Source organism: Dreissena polymorpha, chromosome 1, assembly GCF_020536995.1.
Source record: "Dreissena polymorpha isolate Duluth1 chromosome 1, UMN_Dpol_1.0, whole genome shotgun sequence".
Taxonomy (NCBI): domain Eukaryota; kingdom Metazoa; phylum Mollusca; class Bivalvia; order Myida; family Dreissenidae; genus Dreissena; species Dreissena polymorpha.
The window spans coordinates 126559543-126580954 of record NC_068355.1 but is presented as its reverse complement, the minus strand read 5'-3'; the positions used below and the strand labels follow the sequence as shown (position 1 = coordinate 126580954).

General features: G+C 34.0%; 1 protein-coding gene and 2 long non-coding RNA genes across 3 annotated transcripts; 1 reads left to right on the top strand and 2 right to left on the bottom strand.

Moving 5' to 3' along the window:
- Positions 1-1536: 1536 nt before the first annotated feature.
- On the bottom strand, positions 1537-2523 carry LOC127849968 (polyunsaturated fatty acid lipoxygenase ALOX15B-like; the record flags this gene model as incomplete). Its single annotated transcript, XM_052382733.1, has 1 exon — positions 1537-2523. A coding segment is annotated over one exon (987 nt), but the record flags the coding sequence as incomplete, so codon positions are not given.
- Positions 2524-2526: 3 nt separating this feature from the next.
- Positions 2527-5353, top strand: LOC127849135 (uncharacterized). Its single transcript, XR_008034836.1, has 2 exons — positions 2527-3130; positions 4278-5353. It is a non-coding gene; the product is annotated as an uncharacterized LOC127849135 (long non-coding RNA).
- A 1324-nt stretch (positions 5354-6677) lies between these two features.
- LOC127849127 (uncharacterized) lies at positions 6678-11862 on the bottom strand. Its single transcript, XR_008034835.1, has 4 exons — positions 11740-11862; positions 11013-11124; positions 8842-8922; positions 6678-7335 (listed from the first exon to the last, which is right to left on the bottom strand). It is a non-coding gene; the product is annotated as an uncharacterized LOC127849127 (long non-coding RNA).
- Between the last annotated feature and the right edge of the window lie 9550 nt (positions 11863-21412).

Below are 21412 nucleotides of genomic sequence, written 5' to 3'. Positions count from 1 at the left end.
CAGAGCAACTGCTCCAGCTGGTGTGACTGAATTAAAGAGATTTGCAATCAAATCAATCTGGGATTTTAAAGCGTATCCTGACAATTGATCTTGACATTAGCTGAGAATGCTTAAACTCAAACGGGCTTGATACAAATCCAATGGGTCCAAGTGGTCAAACATGATAGAACAATTGCGTTCGCTTCTGTTTTGTCATTATGCTTTTATCAATATTTGTTCATTCTATTAAATTTACAAATTGCAAGGACAGTGCTGTTTTAAAACAACTCGCCAATGGAATAGAGCAAATAAATAGCAAGTTTTAGATCTTAAGTCTTCGCAATACGTAAAAAAAGCAAGCCAATGTCTGAATATTTCAGAAAGTAATGTGATTGAAACAACTGCAAGTTCGAGGATCGACTGGTTCCAATCGCATCTAAGAACTTAGGGCTACCTCTAATGCAGTATTGTGAATACATATAATGAAAATAATCATATGCAGATTATTACTCTAACTGGTACCATATTTTAATTCGAAAGTAAAGTTCGCGTTCGGACATGGCTTAAAAATCAATCTTTGAAGTGATAAGATATGTGCTAGTAAATCTAATGGTATTTCTACTCCGCAGTTTAAGTCATAAATGTCGAATTCATTTGGCCTTTCAATCTGATATCATATTACTTTTCTTAACCTTTCGAAGATAACATCAAAACAACAACCATTCAATTAAGAAATCATAAAGGTAATTTAAAGATTTAGTTTATATAAAAAGCAGAATAATATATATAGACAATATATGAAAAAGTAAATATAAACCAACCCAAGGAAACAAAGCACATAATTTCAATGTCATATTGAAACAAACATTTGACCATTAAACATTCTTAATTAAGCGTGATTAGTTTACATTGAAGCACACAATTTGCTAACATGAAATGGTATATCATGATTTCAATCAAATATATCAATTTGACAAACAACAACAATTTAATATACATATTTAAGAAGCTATACTTTTAACGTTCAGTCATTCAATAAAGGAAATAATGGCATGCGACGAAAATGCAACACAATTAAAAATTATTTAGAACCAATAAACGAGCACATGTATGCGAAACAATGACAAAATTCAGACATATATTTATAGCCCTGTATCACTTATACAAAAACTGGTCTGCAGTACAGTCCCATACTCATTAACAAAGAAAGATATACATGATATAGCAGCAATGCAAAGCGTTACAAGGAATGCTAGATAGCTTTTAATAAAGTAGAATCAAGTGAAATAATATTCTGATATTTGGTTAAAATGTATAAAAGATATCAACACGAATGATTGTACAAATCAATCTTGCACTGGCTTTCAGGCACTGATCCCGGAATCCGCAGATCACACATCTTACTGTTCACACAAAGTATGCTGTTTGTACAAAGTAGTCAAATATTAATAGAATTGGGTATTACAATTGAATATATAAAGAAGGTTATTTGTACAAATTACTTAAACATTGAGATAGTTGGATATTCAGATTGGATACATAAAGTACGTTGTTTGTTCAAAGTACTAAAATATTGATAGAATTGGGTATTACAAGTGGATCCATGTAATCATACGGGATTTCTCTTTCCATGTTCCGTTTTTGGATTTTTCTATGAATCTTACACAGATCGGCTCTAAACTTCTTCACAATATGCATCGCTTTCGGGTCATAGATGTACCGTTGGTCGAAATCAACCAGTTGGTTCCCGAATGAATGATCACTTAGGACTTTCAATATCGTCATCACTTGGTAGTGATTCAAGCGGGGTTGAATGGTTTGTATGACGTCAACCTCGGAACGGCTTCCTCTGTCGCTAGGTGGCTTTCCGCAAAGCATTGACGGGTAATTCATAGGGTATGCGTATTCGTCGTACTGCTTGAAGTTCGCTGCCGCGTGACCCGCGCTACACGTGTAGATAATGCTCGTGACTACTTGAATCGGTTGTTCACGTGATGTAAATCTCCCGTCGACCCCTTCAACACCAAGAATACCAAGGCCACCATCATGTATTGGTCTCTCCAGGTCTGCCCGCCAGTTCTGTGTCTCATTATCTTCACTCAACTCCTTATCGGATGGATAGTAGAGGTGAACGTAGTCTGTTACGTATTGTAGGATTGCGTTGTACGTCAGCAGCGAATCATCCCGAAAGGGATAGTCAGGAACTACATCTGTGCTGTCTACACCTCGCTCTTTTAGGTCCGCCGGGAGCGTTCCTTCAACGTTGAGCCTCCATTTGGTTCGGTAACGCCTGATCAACTCGTAGGCTCCTTCCGTACCCACAGAAACGACTGTGTTCATAAATTGACCTTCCCCGAGCAAGATATCTAAAGCAAGATAGTTGATTGTCATCAGATACATGAAGTGCGGTGCCATTATTTTAAACATCGGGTGTGCCTTGGAGAGATTTCGATTTATGGATACTTCAAATCCCTCCATAACGATGTGCGTGTATCCAAGATGGGTGTTTGCTTGATGAACGCAGGTGTCTGCATTGTTGAATATGGAAAGCCAAAGGGGACCCCCGCTAAAATACATATAATTATATAGTAACTATCGGGATTTTCATTTCTCGCGGAACTTTCACTCTCGCGAAAAACCAATGTCAACATGGCCAAAAAAAATACATAAAAATCGAAATCTAAAAAGCGCGGAACTTTCATATATTTCCGTCGGAACAACTATCTTTTAGTATAGAAAAAGCGGGCTCAATTTATCGCGCTGAACCTACTCTGTACAAAAAGTAGTGTATAGAATCGCGCGGAGATTGTAGAACGCTATTTTAAGAAGTCTATATCGTCCGCGAAAATTGAGCATTGAATTACTGTACAAATCTCGGGTTGCTATGTAAATTGCGGGTTGCTAATGAAAAATCGCGCGGAAGATTCATTACTCCGCGCGATTTTTCAATAGCATTGAATTACTGCACGAAATTCGGGTTGCTATGTGGTTACGCGATAAAATTTGATTGGTTCCGACACCTAGAGTGAACCAATCAAAACTAGCGTCTTATCCAGCATTCATGCAGTCATCACGATGACGGTTGTTTCACATTAACACAAAACCTTTAAAGGGCGAAAGAATGATCAATTTTGATGACATTAGCCATGAGGTAAGTATTTAACATACACGAATTATGAATTGGAATGCAATTAAAACAGCTCAAGAGTATCGAGTGTTGTTTTCACGGTTTGTCGATATGCAAACGTCTCTAGTAAAACATAATCACGTCAGACTCATGTCGTCAAAAAATGAAATACAGTAGTGTTTGTGGGTAAGAAAAATCTTCCCTTAAGCTCAGTAAGTATAGAGCCAAGTTATTGTTATGGTAGTCATGTGCTCTAGTCCAGCACCGTATACACCTTCACAAAGAAAAAGAACAAGGCTTTACAGGCAATTCCTCCCAAAGGCAACTCGTACCTTGGTCAACTCGTTTCCAAATTTGTCAACTCGTACCTCATTCAAACTATTCGACTTGTTACATTTGTCTTATTTTGTCACAATTGTCAAATCATTGAAAGACACCAAACACAAGTGTCAATTTTCATCAACACTTTAGCAGCGTTATACATATCTGCAGCAAACAACTTGCGTGAAAAATGCTTAGATAATTTTAGTGGAAACATTAAGAGGAAAAAAAACATTGTCTCTATGAGTTTGACTTTAAAGCTAACCATCCTACACCTATTTCTGTATATCGGGTACAGGTTTAGTTAGGGTAGGTACAAGTTGACTAAAAAACAGGTACGAGTGGGGAGGTGTTTACCACGGAACAATTTGACCGGCATGCAGAACAAGATTATTGATTATTATATTTAACTGTCACACAAATCTGAAAGATAACACAATGTATTACAAACACAATGACTGTCAAGACATTCTTAACTCTTACAGTTAACATATAACAGGTGTACATGTCTGATATACTGACCAAATAAAATAACACAACATTCACACCAGATACGACACAGATTCAAAACTCTACATTTTGTCTGCATAGCAAGCCAATTTAGCCCAACAACTTTGATTTAACCAGTGAATTCTGAGCTATATTGCTTAAAGCCGAATGCACATTATGTCTAAAAAGTGTTTTACGGCTAATCTATGGTATGAACTATCTTCACACAAACAAAGCATCTGGTAAACCTTCAGATATCAATAGCAGAATGTAAATAATAAGTATAATGTACTTTATTGTGGAAGAAATACAGGTAGTAAAATAATATGCAAGTATGAAACATGGTTTTTGTATTTTATAGCTGTAACAGTGTTCCCAACTTGAACATCATCTTCTGAGTACATATCTGAGGCAGAGCCAGCTTGCACGTCCTGTGTTGTGGACATCCGTGTTAGAGCCAGCTTGCATGTCCTGTGTTGTGGACATCCGTGTTAGTGCTAGCTTGCACATCATCTGTTGTGAACATCCGTGTAAGAGCCAGCTTGCACATCTTCTGTTGTGGACATCCGTGTTAGTGCTAGCTTGCACGTCATCTGTTGTGAACATCCGTGTAAGAGCCAGCTTGCACGTCATCTCTTTTGGGCATCAGTATTAGAGCCAGCTTGCACATCTTCTGTTGTGGACATCCGTGTTAGTGCTAACTTGCACGTAATCTGTTGTGGACATCTGTGTTAGATCCAGCTTGCATGTCATACGTTAAGGACATCAGTCAGAGATAGCTTGCATGTTATTTACTTGTGGACATTAGAATCAGAGCCAGCAAGGACAATGTCTGTTGTGGATATCTGTCTTAGAGCCAGCATGCACTTCATCGGTTGTTCACATCCTTCTAATAACCAGCTTGACCATCATCTGATGTGGAAATCTGAGTCAGAGACAGCTTGCACATCATCCGTTGTGAACATCTCTTTATGATTTTACTCTTTGCTTAGATTGACACTGTGACTTTAGTGTAATACGTTGCAACCTTAAGCTATTCCTATTGTTGAATAAAATATTGTGTCATTAAAATATATTTTGTTGGATAATTTGTATGTTGAGTTGTATTGTTTGGTCATTGCAAAGTTACAAGTTATTTTAAGACAAGAACAAGCTCATCTTTCATCATGTATTTATATTAAAATTCTTGAATGTTAATGAAGGTACAGATCATATAATTAAAAGCAATTGTAATAGAATTGCTTGTGTTTCATTGCACAGTCAATACCATCTTGTCTTTATGCTGACATATAGAACGGATAAATAGTAAACTGTCGTTTTTATATGCTATGGGATTGTATATCAACACTTGTATTTTAAGATGACAAAATTGCCATATTTTTTCTCTTTATATTTTATTCCTGCTAAATGGTTGATGCAATAAAGTTTAGTCTTCAATGACTTGTGCTTCTTGTAAAGTTGTAATATTATTTGTAAGCAAATTTGGCTGTAGTATTAGATGCATGCTGTACAAGATACTGTAAATCAACAATATATTGTTTTAGTATGAAAAGATAATTTAAGTTGCACAGCCATTAATTTTGCCTTCCACCATCTCCAATTTTGGTTAGACAGTTGCAAGTTACTTGCATAAGTATGAACATCGGTTCAATTTAAGCCAGGCTGTATTGATAAAAGAAAAAGATAATTTGGTTTCATGGGGATTTAAACCATGGTCTTCTAGAGTAAACTTCTTTACCACTGTGCCATTCTTTGAAATGAAATAATTACATACCAAATTTTTAGGTGCTATGGCACTTTGATTGGAACCAAAGTCTTAAAATGACTTAATTGCTGTTGTGTTATTATTAACCTTTTCCTGCTCTGAGGAAATTTTAAAATTTCTACATGCAAACATCATAAAACCAGAACAGCCTGCAAGTAACTCACAATCTGTTCAGGTTTTATGCTGTTTGCTGCTCATCAGTATCCATGGGTTGGAAGCAAAGCCTTTAAAACTTTAATATAGTAAGAAAGGTCTTAAATTAAATTTATTCTCGAATGTGTCTTAGTGCGTTTTTGAGTGGTACAGGGTTAAATGTCTCATTTTGTTTTTGATTATCTTTGGTTTATTGAACATATATGAGCCTTGCTCTGTGAAAAAGGGGTTTAATGCATGTGCGTTAAGTATCGTCCATGATAAGCCTGTGCGGTTTGCCCAGGCTAATCTGGAACGCACATGCATTAAACCCCTTTTTCACAGAGCGAGGCTCATATGTATTAGACAGCGCATTCAAATAATGCAATTTAAATCTGAATCTTTTATTTAGTTGCAATACCTTAAAGCTTACTATGTTTGCAGTTTTAGTGAAAACACAAACTTTTAATCAAAGAAGCAAATAATGTGTATTACTCATTTAATCAAATTCCACTTTATTCCATACACTTGTTCGACTCTGTGACATTATGTTCTGTCAAAGCTTTTTATTGCAAATTCATTAAACATAAATTGGTAACCTTGGGTATCCAAAAGGAATCCAAATTTTACTAGCCATAGACTTTCCAAAATGCAATTGTTTCTGAGAAGTATTTTTCTCTAGAAGGTGGCAAAACTCCTAAGCAATTCCTTTTTGGGCTAATGGTAGGGCTAATGCGTGTAACACCCATTGACAAATTATTAAATATACATTGAAAGGTCGTTGTTCACAAAACGGATCATGATATAACATGATGCAGCATTTTGTACTATATCAAATTAAATGTTGCTGAAAACAGAAGAATATTCAAATTATGGACATTTTATTCTGTTAATAATGCTATTTTTATAACATTACAAATCAATAAAGCATGCTTAACAATAGCAGAACTCTTTTGACTTTTAATTATCTTTTCCAGTCTTTAAATCTTTACAAAATTCATTGTCCCACTAACACCATCCTATAAAACAGGTTATGGCTTCCAATTGTGAATCAACTATAAAGCATGAACAAAGGCACAAATATCGCAGTATCTTTTTGCAAATGATACAAATGTCCATGGCCTCGATACGGAACAAAAAGCAAGATTTCTTGTCAGGCGGTAAGCTGAATCCTCCAGAACATTCGAACGATTGTCCATTTAATGCGCCACTGGGCCGTTCCTATTTAAATGGGCATCATGCACAGAACTTGGCCATCCAGGGCATATGTCCAAACATTTAAAGTTACTGTCACAGACTGCTTGAAGAACTAAACTGCCGATAAACAAGGACCTATGCTCAGATGTTGAAGCAGGACATGCACTGTGGGTTCCATCATTCAACAGTCCAATCATTTTACATCATTGATGAAATCCATAGGCAATGATCTTAAGCTCATGACGAGATTCTGGAAATCTGATGTACTGCTCCATCATTGCTGACAAGACTCTACATGTTGAAATGACTGTGTAATGTTGAGTCCCTGAAATACAAAAGTATAATTTATGCTAGAGTTTAGCCATATTAATTATGCTTGATTGCATTGAAAGCTTTAGGCTTATTAAGACATTCAAGAGTCCATTTTCTGGGAATAATCAGTACTTTGTATATATGAAGATAAAGAGACCGCTAATAAACAGGGTTGAACCCAAAATTTTCCCATCACTAGGTGAACACCATATCCACTACACCAGCCTAACAAAGTAAATGAAGTGAAGCTTCTAAGTTATGTCTCATTCGATTGTTAACAAGAGCACCGCCCTTCGGATTCAGACCTCTTCCCTTTTTTTTTTTAAGTTGAAGGGACCTATCTTAATACTTCACTCAAAAAGGAGGGAGAGGTGGGGTGGAAAAGGGTGTATAGTGTGGTGGTGTGGTCATTTATTACACCATCTTCCAAAAATGAAAAAATGATAAAAATAAATATTTGTGTTTTTTAGCCATGTTTAAAAAAAATGGGCGGGGGTATATTGTGAGGGTGTGGCAATTTTTCTTTTTTGGGGGGGGGGGCGTGGGGGATGGTTTGGGTGAAGTCTATTGTGGTATGTCAGGTAAGAGTTGCTTTGTAACGCTTGTAAAGAAGTTATGGAAATTTTAGCAAAATTTAATAATTTCACCTTGAGAGTCATGGTCATTCAAAGGTCAAGGTAAAATTCAACTTGCCAGGTACAGTAACTTATGATAGCATGACAGTATTTGAAGTTTGAAAGCAATAGCCTTGATACTTGAGAAGTAAAGTAGATCAAAACACAAAATTTAACCATATATTCAAAGTTACTAAGTAAGAAAAGGACCATAATTCCGTCAAAATGACAACCAGAGTTATTCAACTTGTCCTGTACTGTCCCCTTATGATAATTTGCGAGTGTTCCAAGTATGAAAGCAATTTCTATGATACTTTAAGAGTAAAGTGGACCAAAACACAAAACTTAACCAAATTTTCACTTTTCTAAGAATAAAAAGGGCACATAATACTTTCAAAATGCCAGTCAGAGTTACATAACTGCCTGCACAGTCCCTTTATGATAGTAAGTGTTGCAAGTATAAAAGCAATAGCTTTGATACTTAAGGATTAAAATGGACCTAAACACAAAACTTAACCAAATTTTCAATTTTCTAAGTATAAAAAGGGCACATAATTCTGTCAAAATGCACGCCAGAGTTATCTAACTTTGCCTGCCCAGTCCCCTCATGGTAGTAAGTAAATGTACTAAGTTTTATACTTGACACTTTATGAGAAAAGTGGACCTAAACACAAAACTTAACCGGACGACGACGCCAAGGTGATGACAATAGCTCATATTTTTTTTTCAAAAAAATAGATGAGCTAATAAATAAAATGTTACAGATTGCACACTTGATTACACGATTTTTCATAAATACTCCTTCAGCTTTTTATTTACATATGAAGGCTAGGGCCACTTTCTGCGAGCCTTACAAAAAACTAACCATATTTGCAATTGTCAAGACTCCTTCACATAAAATTTACCTTTGCTTATTCCAATATCCTTTTTCCAACAGACATTTTGCGCTCACGTACCATACATGGTGCCACAAATTCACAGAATACCTACAAAATAAATGAAGTATACATTTACAATTCAACTTTCTTTTAAAAGAATGTGTAGGTAACTCAATTCCCTACATATTACTTTATTGTTATAAAATAAATTTCTTAATATTTAAACAGACATTTAACAAAAATTAACTTGATTCATCAAATTAATCATAATCGAATAATAGACCAGTTTCACAATATGAACACCGATACTATTTTAAGATATCAATCATATCACCTGACGCGTCGAATTGCAGAACAAGGCTGAACGTGTAACTGCATTTTCTTTTGCTATGCAAATTGCATTGAATATCAAGATTTTAATGCAAACTGACACTGGTTACAATTAAGTCAAACATATGCATACAGACAACCATCACATGTCATGCTGTGTTAAGTCAATAAATTAATAAGTAATTCTTATATAAAAATTATAATACCTAAATAATAATTCAAGGACATAATATTTAATACTATTTGTGTATATTAATAAATTATATTTAATCTTTCTAAATAACAAGAGATGTGTTCTTCAGAAACACAATGCCCCCTACTGCACCGCTTAAATTTTTTATTATTATTTTTTACCTTTGACCTTGAAGGATGACCTTAACCTTGAACTTCCACCACTCAAAATGTGCAGCTTCATGAGATACACATGCATGCCAAATATCAAGTTGCTATCTTCAATATTGCAAAAGTAATGGCCAACGTTAGTTTTTTTTCGGACGGACAGACAGACTGACATACTGACTGACTGATAGTTCAACTGCTATATGCCACCCTACCGGGGGCATAAAAATACGAGTTACCCATAAGCATCAGAGTTAATGTGGTCTGAAGACTAAACATCGATTATTGCACAAATGAAAGTCATAAATTAGCAATATACAATACAAAGTATTATAAGACTACAATTCTCAAAGGTATGGATGTATTAGTTTGTGAACTATTTCATGAATCATAGAACATGTAAGAGTTGAATCAAGCATAAGACAAAGTCCTATAAAATAGAAGAAAATGACACTAATGTTTAGCATTAAATTTTTGAAATATTTAAAATATATAGGTAAAAAGTACTTTTTAATTATGATAAAACTGGCTAATATCTATACAATATTTAGTTTCTGACAATATGTTTGGACAGATGACTTTCAATGTTGACAATATCTTTTATGTTCAATAAAAGCAACAATTGAGTATTTGGCATTAAATTATTACAAGAAACAGCTACGCAATGCTACAACCACGAGAAGGCATGGTCACATGGAGGTGTCATTAATTGTGTTAAATGACCAGATATCTGCAACCGGTGGTTTATGACATCACGTTGTTATTTAGTATTTGTCTGCACAGTATCTGATCATAACGAGGTTATGGGTTTGTGCTGAATACAGGGGCATTTAAACGCAAGATCTATCAATAAACAAAATAATTGATTGATCGCCCAAATAATGCGCAAACAAAGAGTGTCAGATAATCCAATAAGTTTTAGACTGTCAATTTACACACACTAAGAATTGAAAGCCATACTTGGAGTGTCAGAATTTGTGCAAAAAAATTGAATACAAACAAGTACTTTAATCAAGAAAATGTATTTCATACATTGACATGTATATTGCCACTTAAAATGGAAAGTATATATTAAGTAATTAACGGCTGTTTCTGACGAAGTCGACTTGTGTTGGCAATATCATTAAATCGCTGATCAAAAGCAGAGCGATATTGCGTGCACTATTAGAAATCTCTACACGTTCAGCCTCATTCTGGAATTCTGCAATCATTTGACTACCTGCTATATTGGCTTATTGTGAAAAGGGTCTATTCACTTATAAATACTTTAAAGAAGTAGATTTTCCATCACTCTACAGCTGTTGGGCTTTCTTAAAGGAAGTTTGGGAGTAAAATAAATCTACTCCAAGTTTTTGTCACAAAAAACTTCCAACATACAACACTTTCAATTGGAGAATTAGCCGCATTTAATGGATGATTTAGAAACATGATTAATTTAAATTACATGTAATAGCTATTGAATAGTCAGGTTATCCAGTTATTCTTGCTGCAATGTGGATAAGAATAATACAAACCAATAGCTGACAAACCTGATATCAGTGATATGTTGACCTTTGAAGTCGAAATTGAGACCTGAAATCTGTCTGTATAGAGAGCCACAATTTGTTTGGCATATCTTCAATCATTACTGGCAACACACACCTACAAAATTTATATATAAATTATATAAAAACATAAATTTATTAATAATTTTATTTATTTATTTATGACGAAATGTTTTAATCTAGGTCAGCTATAACGAAACTAAAAACGGATTAAAAACAATACCTTATTTTAATTAATAGGTTGAAAAGAAAGATAAATTTATTAATATATTGACATTCAACTTAACGAATACAAGACACAAGTACATTACATTACAATAAGTTATTATTTCAGTAGCGTTCGGAGAAAACTGGGCTTAGTGCATGTGCGTAAACTGTCATCCCAGATTAGCCTGTGTAGATTACCAGTACTGTCCCCGAACCGAAAGCTAACCGGATTAAAAACACAACAGTCCGCACAGGCTAATCAGGGACGACACTTTCCGCATTAACTTGATTTTCGGTAAGGAGGACTTCCTTGAAACTAAAAATACCATAAAAGCGGAAAGTGTAATCCCTTATAAGCATGTGTGGACTGCACAGGCTAATCTGGGATGACACTTTACGCACATGCATTAAACCCAGTTTTCTTAGAACGCGGCTCATTTAATTAACGATTGTCAACATTATGCAAATTATCCGATAGTTTTACACAAAAAGTACAAATACAAACCTGGTAATACATGTAAATGATCGTATGCAATAAAGTTATTGATCCCAATCTGATCTATTTCCGAATTATATGCGAATCCATCGAGTAGAAAAAACAACCATGCAATTCGCTCCGCCATCTTGAAACGTTATACTTACTGAACGCACTGATTGTGTTGCATTTGTTACAAAGTATCTGATTGGTTATTTCTTAGTATCGGATCCAATCAAATTTTTCGGGTTACTAGGGATTCTAACACCTAACAACCCGAGATTTGTACAGTAATTCAATGCTTAATTTTCGCGGACGATATTTGTGTTCCGCGCTTTTTGGATCTGGTATTTACTGGATTTTCTCTCTTTAATAGACTTCTTAAAATAGCATTCTACAATCTCCGCGCGATTTTAAACACTACTATTTGTACAGAGTAGATAAATAAGGTTCCGCGCGATTAATTGAGCCCGCTTTTTCTACAGGGTTGAAAAATAATTGCTCCGACGGAAAATATATGAAAGTTCCGCGCTTTTTAGATTTCGATTTGTATGTAGTGATTTTTGGCCATGCTGGCATTGGTTTTTCGCGGAAAGTGAAAGTTCCGCGAAAAATGACAATCCCGATATTTACTATATAAGTATATGTATTTTAGCGGGGGTCCCCTTTGGCTTTCCATAGTTGAACCACATTTTCGCGAGGATCCACGTGTATTTGGGATCGGAAGGTAGAAAGACTGGGTTATCGTGGGCTTTGTCTTGGAACAGCTGAATGGCGATGGGAACTATTTTGTTGTCATTCCGTCGGTAAAACAATGCTATAGGAGAGCAAACAACAGTCTCTTTGATCGTTGGACAATTCCGTAGAATTGAGTGGTCTATTATAAAAAGACGCTTTTTCTTTATCGCCGACTCCAGTGTATCATTTTCTATGAGAGGTTTGAGCATTGCCGGTGTTAAGCCAAGTTTCTCTGGTATTTCCGTACAGAGCCTGATAACGGTGTTGTGCGTGCCAGCAAAACGCTGCATTCCGAATTTGACATCGTCTTTCCATCTTAAAATAACAAACTTTAAAGTGAACGACTTTAAATCAATGCATATATGTGTACCAAATATCAGTATGTAACATATTTTATAGACCGTTTGATAGTTCTGTGGTTTGGTGAGCAAACATAATTAATTAAACGTTTCTAAAAAAAAAAAGAATACTGATTCTTTTTACGGTACTATTGAAAAGATGTAGATTGTACGAGACTTTCTGGTGATTGCGAGAAAACAATGAACAAATCGGTTTCGAAGATGGAGTGGTTCGAATGATTTTTACTGTGTTGCAGTTGTGACATTTTGTTTTCTTAAAAAAGGTGATGCAAAAACATTTTCATGTTCTTATTTGTAAGAAAACTGCTATTAAAACTTAATGATTTACCGCAAGTTGGTAAAACAACTGTTCATTATGTAAATTACTAACCACTTGAGTTTAAAAGGGTATAAAATTAACCGTTGTCAACTAGGAAAACGGTAGATTATTGTTTACATGGTGAAAATTATAAGTTGTCTGTGTGTATCTCGACGTTCATGAGATTCATGAGACGAATTTTTGAATCATAGCTTCAATGTACAGCTATGTGTTTTAAATTAAAGATTGTATGTAGTGTTTGGCGTGATCTCGAGCTGCAGTGAGAACCGGAGTACCTTACTTGTCCGGTATGGTGACCACCAACCAATAACATATGATGTTTGGAACGGGGATGGAGTACGGGAAGCATACGTAAGAAGCGCATGGAGCAACAACTGTGCTTAACGGACAACACATGAAAGGCTAGAATTTGTTTACAACACTAAACTTCAATAAATACTAACCATACCATAAAAAAATTACCGCTAGCTTGGATATCAGATATAATATCTAGTAGAATGCAAAGTAAATCCTGTGCAATATTAAATAAATCATATACCATACTCATCTCTTAAAGTATTTAGATACATCTAAATATTCCTTTCGCAAATCAATAAAATGCCTGATTGTAACAAACCCGATATCGCAGGCATTGAACGAATCAGAATGTTAATATACTTTGACAGGATATGATTTACGTGGAAAAATAACAAACAAAGTTAAATACCGTGTGATGTCTGATGGATGCGAAAACAAACACCTATTTTTTTTTGGACGTCATTGATGCTTGTCCAATCGCCTTTTTTATGCTCAATCGCCATGGTCAACCTTTTCCTGTCCTCTACTGCTTTGGCATAATGTCCTGGATTTAACTGTGGATTATGATTAATGAAACTGTGTGAAACTTAAACACGTATCGCATAAAATTATTCCACGTTTCTGCCTGTTCTGAGCTTCGTGTTGATATCAAAACAAGATACTCCTTCTAAAAGATTCTTCTTTAAGTTATGGGTTTTGCCGTACGACACCCGGTTTAAAGCCAACATTCTTACATGGCACAATAAAACCCCACTGGATCCCCTTTTCTGCTCACCAACACGATTACAATGTGTAAGTGGCACTGGTCCTAAACGACATTCTTGACAGTGGGACAAATCTTCAAGCAGCGTTTGAAATTCTACCATCCGGCGACAGTTTTTTCACAAATAGTTTTCTTTATATTTAGCAACACTGCCATCCAATACTTGACATTTATCATTAACTCAAGTCACATAATTATGATCAACATTAACACTGTATGAATAGTTTTCTTTAGAGATGGCAATTTGCTTGTCTTATAAAGACCCAACTTGTCACGTACATTGTCGGTCATATGTTTTTTTTAATGTTAATGTAGTTTCCTGGTCCTACATTTAGTATGGGTGTGATGAATATGTACGAAATAAAGCGATATTGTTAGAAGTTTATTACAGTGCTTATACCTTAATTACAAAGATAGTTGCCATTACATTAAAACAAGTCATCACTTAAGGCGCTATTTTATATTTGTTTATATTACGTTAAGAATGCGCATGTAATTTCAATCAAATATATCACAATATTGCAGTCAAATCTTGTCCAGCAACTGAGTATACTAACACAAAACAGCAGCATGCGACTTCAAGTCTGACGAAAAACAAAGCTTTTCAACACTTGAATTTAGCGCTTTATCATAATTCATCAATTGTCAGGTCCAAATACGATAAATGATGAAGTCGCAACCTTTCTGAAGCGAACAAAGTGTCGAATGTATATAGAAAATGAATCTAACTATGACGACATCGCTTCCTTTTGTGGATATATTGCACGCCTGGCGATAGAAAGGTTTCGATTTCCCCTCTAGGAAAGTTCTATGCAAATTACCCAACGACATTACTTTCTGGTGCTACACAGATAATAGAACGAATAGTGCATTATTCTGGTATATATAGAATATTATGTGAGTTTTGGATAAAGATCAAGTTTATCATGCGAGGCTTAGAACCATGTCAGCGCGAGGCTTGCCGAGCGCTACCATGGTTCGAGCCTAGCATGATAAGCTTGACCTTTATCCAAAACTCACATAATATTCTATTTATCCTATTATTTCCTCCCCTTTTCCATTAATTATTATAAAATATCGCATTTTTTGACGATTTTATCTTTCTGTAGTTCACAAAAACATATTATCCATTTTTTGGAAAAACCCAAATCTGATCTAAAAATAGCAATAGTAGGTCAGAATATACTAAATAGTTTCCCTATATAATTCAATGTAAAAGCGACAACTTTAAGCCAAAATAAATGCAACATTTTGCACATAGAGACCCCAATAACCGTACCTGTTCTTAAAGGCCATTCAAGCGGAATCGATTTATGCAATAAAAAAGATATGTCATGTTCAATGCAAGAAAGAACTTGACACAAATCAAAATCGACTGTTTTTGCAACTTTTATTTTCGTACGTTTCTTAGTGGAATGTAACCTTTTTCAGTGCAATAGTTTACTATAGTCTTCAAGTTTCTCATATTTCAGGGACTCAGTACTGAACACCTATTCATGCCCTACCATTATCTCCGAAAGATAACACCCGAATAATAGTTAAAAGTGTAAAACATGCCTTCCTGTCAACTATAATACTTTTTTAGAGAGTACAGCCCAACATGAAACGGTTATTTAGTATATTGTAACCTAGTATAAAGCTAAAGTTTATACAATCGTTGTTATACTATCGATTTTCATCTGGTAATAGGATAAAATGATTTACTATACAATTGACCTAAATATTCTAGTATTTCGTCTTTGACATTAACACATATAATAGCTTTTTATTAAATCAATATTCCAATAAAACGTACTAGCTCCTTAGTTTGTGAAAATATATCAGTACTATTTACAAAAACAACTGCTTAAACGCTATGAATTTTCGTTTTACATTATATGCCCGTGAAATTTTATTGTAAGCGTAAAATGGAAAACAAACTCACTTCTGTTAAATGGATTAAATATGTTTTTCCGTGGTTATATTCAAAGTATTTGCTACAATATTAACAACTAATATCAATGAGGAAAGGAACCCTACTAGCCTAGCTATCGTTCCAATCCTATAAACTTTAGATGCTTGTACATTATGTTGTAAAACACATTATTGAATAAATATGTTTAAACCAACTAATATCAACGATTCATTTCAGTGAAAACGTCTAAATTACCAAGGTTATTTATTCACTAGACTTAAAAAAATGTATTTTAGCCTGTGCTGGATTTCTTCTTTAAGAATATTCCATTTATGTACGATATAGTCGATTTCGGGCTAATGCGTTAGATTTTTAAGATGTTTAAAATTGAAAACGCTGAAAACATTTAGTAATCTCATCTAAAATAGTCATACTATAGTGGTATATTAATTATATTTAATATTTACAAATATATTACAATTGATGACTGTTTGTAAATTATAAAACTGTTTGGATAAGTTATCTCATTTCAAATATTCATGCGTCAGTAGAATTTTGATGGAATATTTAATATCTACACATTTGTAATATCTGTTAGAATGAAAACCAAAGGGAAAACACACTATTAAACCTGGTTAAGTTAACATATGCAAATTCTGTAATTGAATATTTGGAAGAAAATCTAATGCGTGTGCGTAATAAATACATGGTACAAACACAGGAACATGAAATAAAACACTTTGACAGGTTATTATATTGTAATATACTTCAAGTAACGTAAATATAAACTCAGTGAAACTGCAGCTGCGTCAGAAATACATGTATAGAATATTTATAACTAAAAATGCGCGAGTTCTTAAATAACACATTATCAATTTCTGAACAGGGTCTGACAGTTCACAAGCATTTGACAAAGCAACCTTGCAAGCAAGTTTATCAAGACTGAGAAAAGATTGTAAAGCCTCTTTCTATTAATAATATGGACAAATGGTACTAGCATTAATCTGTTAATTAATCTTCGTCGTTTGTCGCGCATCTCTGACGCAATAGAGTCGGCTGTGTATCTATAGTGCGGGCGGAGAATGTTATTTCGAAAACCGCATGGGATATAATTATTGCGACAACATATACTTGGGTGTCAAGGTGTGTTTAACTGCGATCATAACGGAATAATCTTCAAAATAAAAGTCAGAGTATATAATAAGATATGCGCTTTCATAAGGTCGGCGGATATACGCACATAACATGGTAACTCTTTTTTCGATCTTGTCGTTTAAATAAATTTAATAAAGCACGTTAACAAATACAAACATTAAATAACATAGTATTACTGTCTTACACTATTTTACATGGAGAGTTGTTCTCAGTTATGTTTTCTTAAATGAAAATGATGTGTGTGAGATGTTTGTGCAAACTGGAGGTTTGCTAAGATTAACATGTCATTTCATATAGACTATTTACTCTCCTGTACATGCAAAAATAACAAAACACATGCACACGTATATTATTTAGTACATTAAAAGTTTGTTATTGTATTTGATGTTTGTGCTCCGTTTCTCCTTGAATGAGGTGACTCCTGACAAATTATTTAAAACGTGGGTACCTGTCTTAGGTGGCCATTTTGAAAACACTCCGCATCAGTCAAATTTAAAAGCTACAGGTTAAGCAACCGAACAAGGTTTGACGTGCCCTGAGTGATGTTTTAACCGTCCGCTATGTAAACGCCCGATTGCCTATATCACTAAGCAACGGATACGGAATATTGGTTATTGCACGCGAAGGAGAATATGGAACTTCCATACGTTTGAAAATAAGCTGTTTGCAAATTAACTCTTATTTTGAATTTGACACGAGCTTTACATTTTATGTATGTTTCCGAAATGTATTATTTGGAAGATACAATTACACAAAATGTACACTACTTAAAGTTTATTATCATTAAATACATTGTATATTAAAACTGTACATGAAGTAATTGACTAAGTTGAACATAAATATCTTTGAAATAATTATACCAAATCGTGTGTGATCTTTTAGAAGTAAATTGAGTGAGTATTGCATTAAACTGTCGAATACAATCTTCTTAATTGGATCTAGTATTTTAACAAGGAGTGACGTTTATGTATAATTGAACGGATCATGTTTTTGCTCTCCATGCGTCATCTTGTAATTAGTTTAAACGTTTAAATAATCAAAACGAAACCATGGTGAGCAGACATAAATTCGTTTTTACTTAATCAAGAAATAAACATGAGTTGCTTTCTAATTGAATAGCATTTTGATCCCCGTACATTATTGAGCACAGTAATACTTAAATAAGATAGGTTAAAATATATTTTAATAAAACTATTTTTAAATTATAATTGAATAACTATAATTAATTAAATAAAGTTTTATTTTCAAAAATAAGAAAATAAGCACAATCCAATCACATTCATTAAAGTGATTGTGATATAGTATTAATATTTATATTTATAACGGAATAAATGTTGTCGTTACATAACGATGCTATTCTTGCAGTTATTTTAATCGTGTCACTATAAAAAAATGCACCCCATGTATAAGTTCGTTACATATATTGCGTACAAAATGAAAATATTACGTTGTGTATTCTTAAAGAACCGGGTTTATATTAGGCTGAACTTATGCAATTTTACGCCAAGAAACATTAAATAAGTATCAACAATAAAAAGGCTGGTCGTTAACAAACCATTATAAAACAACATGTATTTACAAAAAGATGAAAAAGTCTTAAGTCTAACAATACAATGATTAAAAAAAAATAGAAAACAAACGTCTATAAATTGTGTTTGTTAGTGGTTTTTTTGCGATTTTGCTTGTTATTTGTATAAGTGAAGCATACCTATATTAGAAAAGCTAAAACACACATAAAACATAATCGTATATACATCAGAACTTTTAAATTAAGGAGAAACCTCATTTTGTTATATATGCTAGCATAGTAAAACAGATACTACTGTTTGTATTTTGAATGCAAATCGATTGATTCCAAAAGCAAACTTCTAAATATATTGTATGGACATGTCGGTTTTATATCACGCACGAATCAGTCATCCAGAAAATGAATTAGAACGCATTTCGTCATCAAACAGTTAACTGGAAGAGGTAGATCGCACCTAGACTATGTCACACGTGGACATCACGATAGTGTCCTGTATTAAAGAAAAAATGTATTGCCCATCAGTTCTGTAGTGACATGATGTCTCAAGAGACATGCCGTTGTGTACAATGTCCAGGAATACACCACATCTTTACCATTCTCTGCAGTATCAGAGGATGTGAGCCGGGCACGAAACTGTATTTTGGGATGCTGCAGCACTCCTGAAATAACAACGCTCACAAGATGCAGTGTGTATTTCAGTGATATCGCTTCATTTCAATATGAGTTTATATGTGCTTTGATTCTGAAGTTTTATTAGAATTAGTTTTAATTTGTCGAACAAACCGCTGCTTATTATTATGCTTAATTAGACGGGTTTTATAAATTACAGACAAAGACTAGCCATTCGGCTATGAGTTTTAACGTTACAGATTGGGTTTTATATTCAGATCAATGCATACATACGCAGTATTGGTATTTATTAGGTTAGAAAACATTACTGATTTTAACTTATAGATAACCTTATTTTCATTTTTATTGTAAAATATTAATATGTATGACATTCACGGCAAATAGTTCGATTTTGTATGTCAAACAGTTTTATTATTGCCATATACATTTGGAGACTTTTCTAACGCAACACTTTCAAACTTAAATATCTCAATTATAAGTTAAGATTTTGATTTAACATTTTACGAGTGATCATTTGACGTCATTCTGAACAATCCCACGATAAAATTCATTCATCCTTGACGATAGGACGCTTTAGCACCTGCGGTATGTATGGTTTCATCTCATTTCACGTGGCAATGTTGAGACGCAATATTATTCTACATTTATTTTAATTTCATCATTTTGGGTGGGTTCTAATATCATTATATAATTACAAATAACATCAACGCGTACTAAACCTCGCTCTGAAAAATGCAATTCTAATGATTAAAGGATCAAGGCAATTCGATTTGGATTAGCTAAATCGAAAATAAACATATTTAAAATATGTATCAAAAATTTCATTACACCAATACAAATAATAGCCAAACTTAACACATATGAAAACGCGAATATCATTAAATGATTTAGACACGATATATAATAAAATATTGTTTTAATATTAAGTTCATATGCATAACAATGTTTAATACCGGCAAACACATACAATACCTGTGTACCATTTCTTTCAGAATCCAGGTTGTGATTGTTTCAAACAAAAACAAAGGGCTATTTTTTATACTTTCTCAATATGTTGTCCAAGGAGCTTACAGGTCAAGGCGGTCACAAAATCGCATTAGTTAATGCGGCATAGAAACGCACTTGTTAAGCCGGTCTTAGAATCGCGTATGTTTTTAAACTGCATACATAGTTTGAGTGGTTAATGTAATACAAGATTTAAACTTTCTTCATAGAAACATTGAAACAATTGCATCATTAATCTATAACAAATCATGGATTTCTAGACTGTATAATTGCATAGTTTGGTAGAAATAACACAATTCATAAATTGAAAAGTACTGTGATGTATAATGTGATGGCTTGCACTCGTTTGTCAAGGCGGTCATTAAATTGCATTAGTTAATGCGGTATAGAAACACACGTGTCAAGCCGGTCTTAGAATCGCGTATGTATTTAAACTGCACACAAAGTTTGAGTGGTTAATGTAATACAAGCTTTCAACTTTCTTCATAGAAACATTAAAATAATTGCATCATTAAACTAAACCAAATAATGGATTTCTTGACTGTATAATTGCATAGCTTGGTAGAAATAACACAATTCATAAATTGCAAAGTACTGTGATGTATAATGTGATGGATTGCACTCGTTTGTCGCACCATACTTCAGGTTCTGCGATGGTGTAACGGCGGGTAAATACAAATTCAGAACGTTTTCTTTGTGTTGATGTATTCAGTAATTTTGAAATCATAGACGGATTGAACCTAAACAATTTGTATGTGAATGTTTTGCTCTAATTAATATATCCAGTCTAATGAGCTATCCTTTTATTGTTATGGGTTTGATGTTACAAACCAGTCAGCTACTGATACGTCGGCACGGGATTTAAGCTCAATGCTATGCTCTGGTTAACATTGCATTCAACAAAACCATATCCCTTTAACCAATACGTTTAGTTTATGTTTACGTTCACACAAACTCAATCCTACTTAGTAAGCAAAAATTATGTCTTGGTGTGAGATTACTTGCCTTTGCCCAT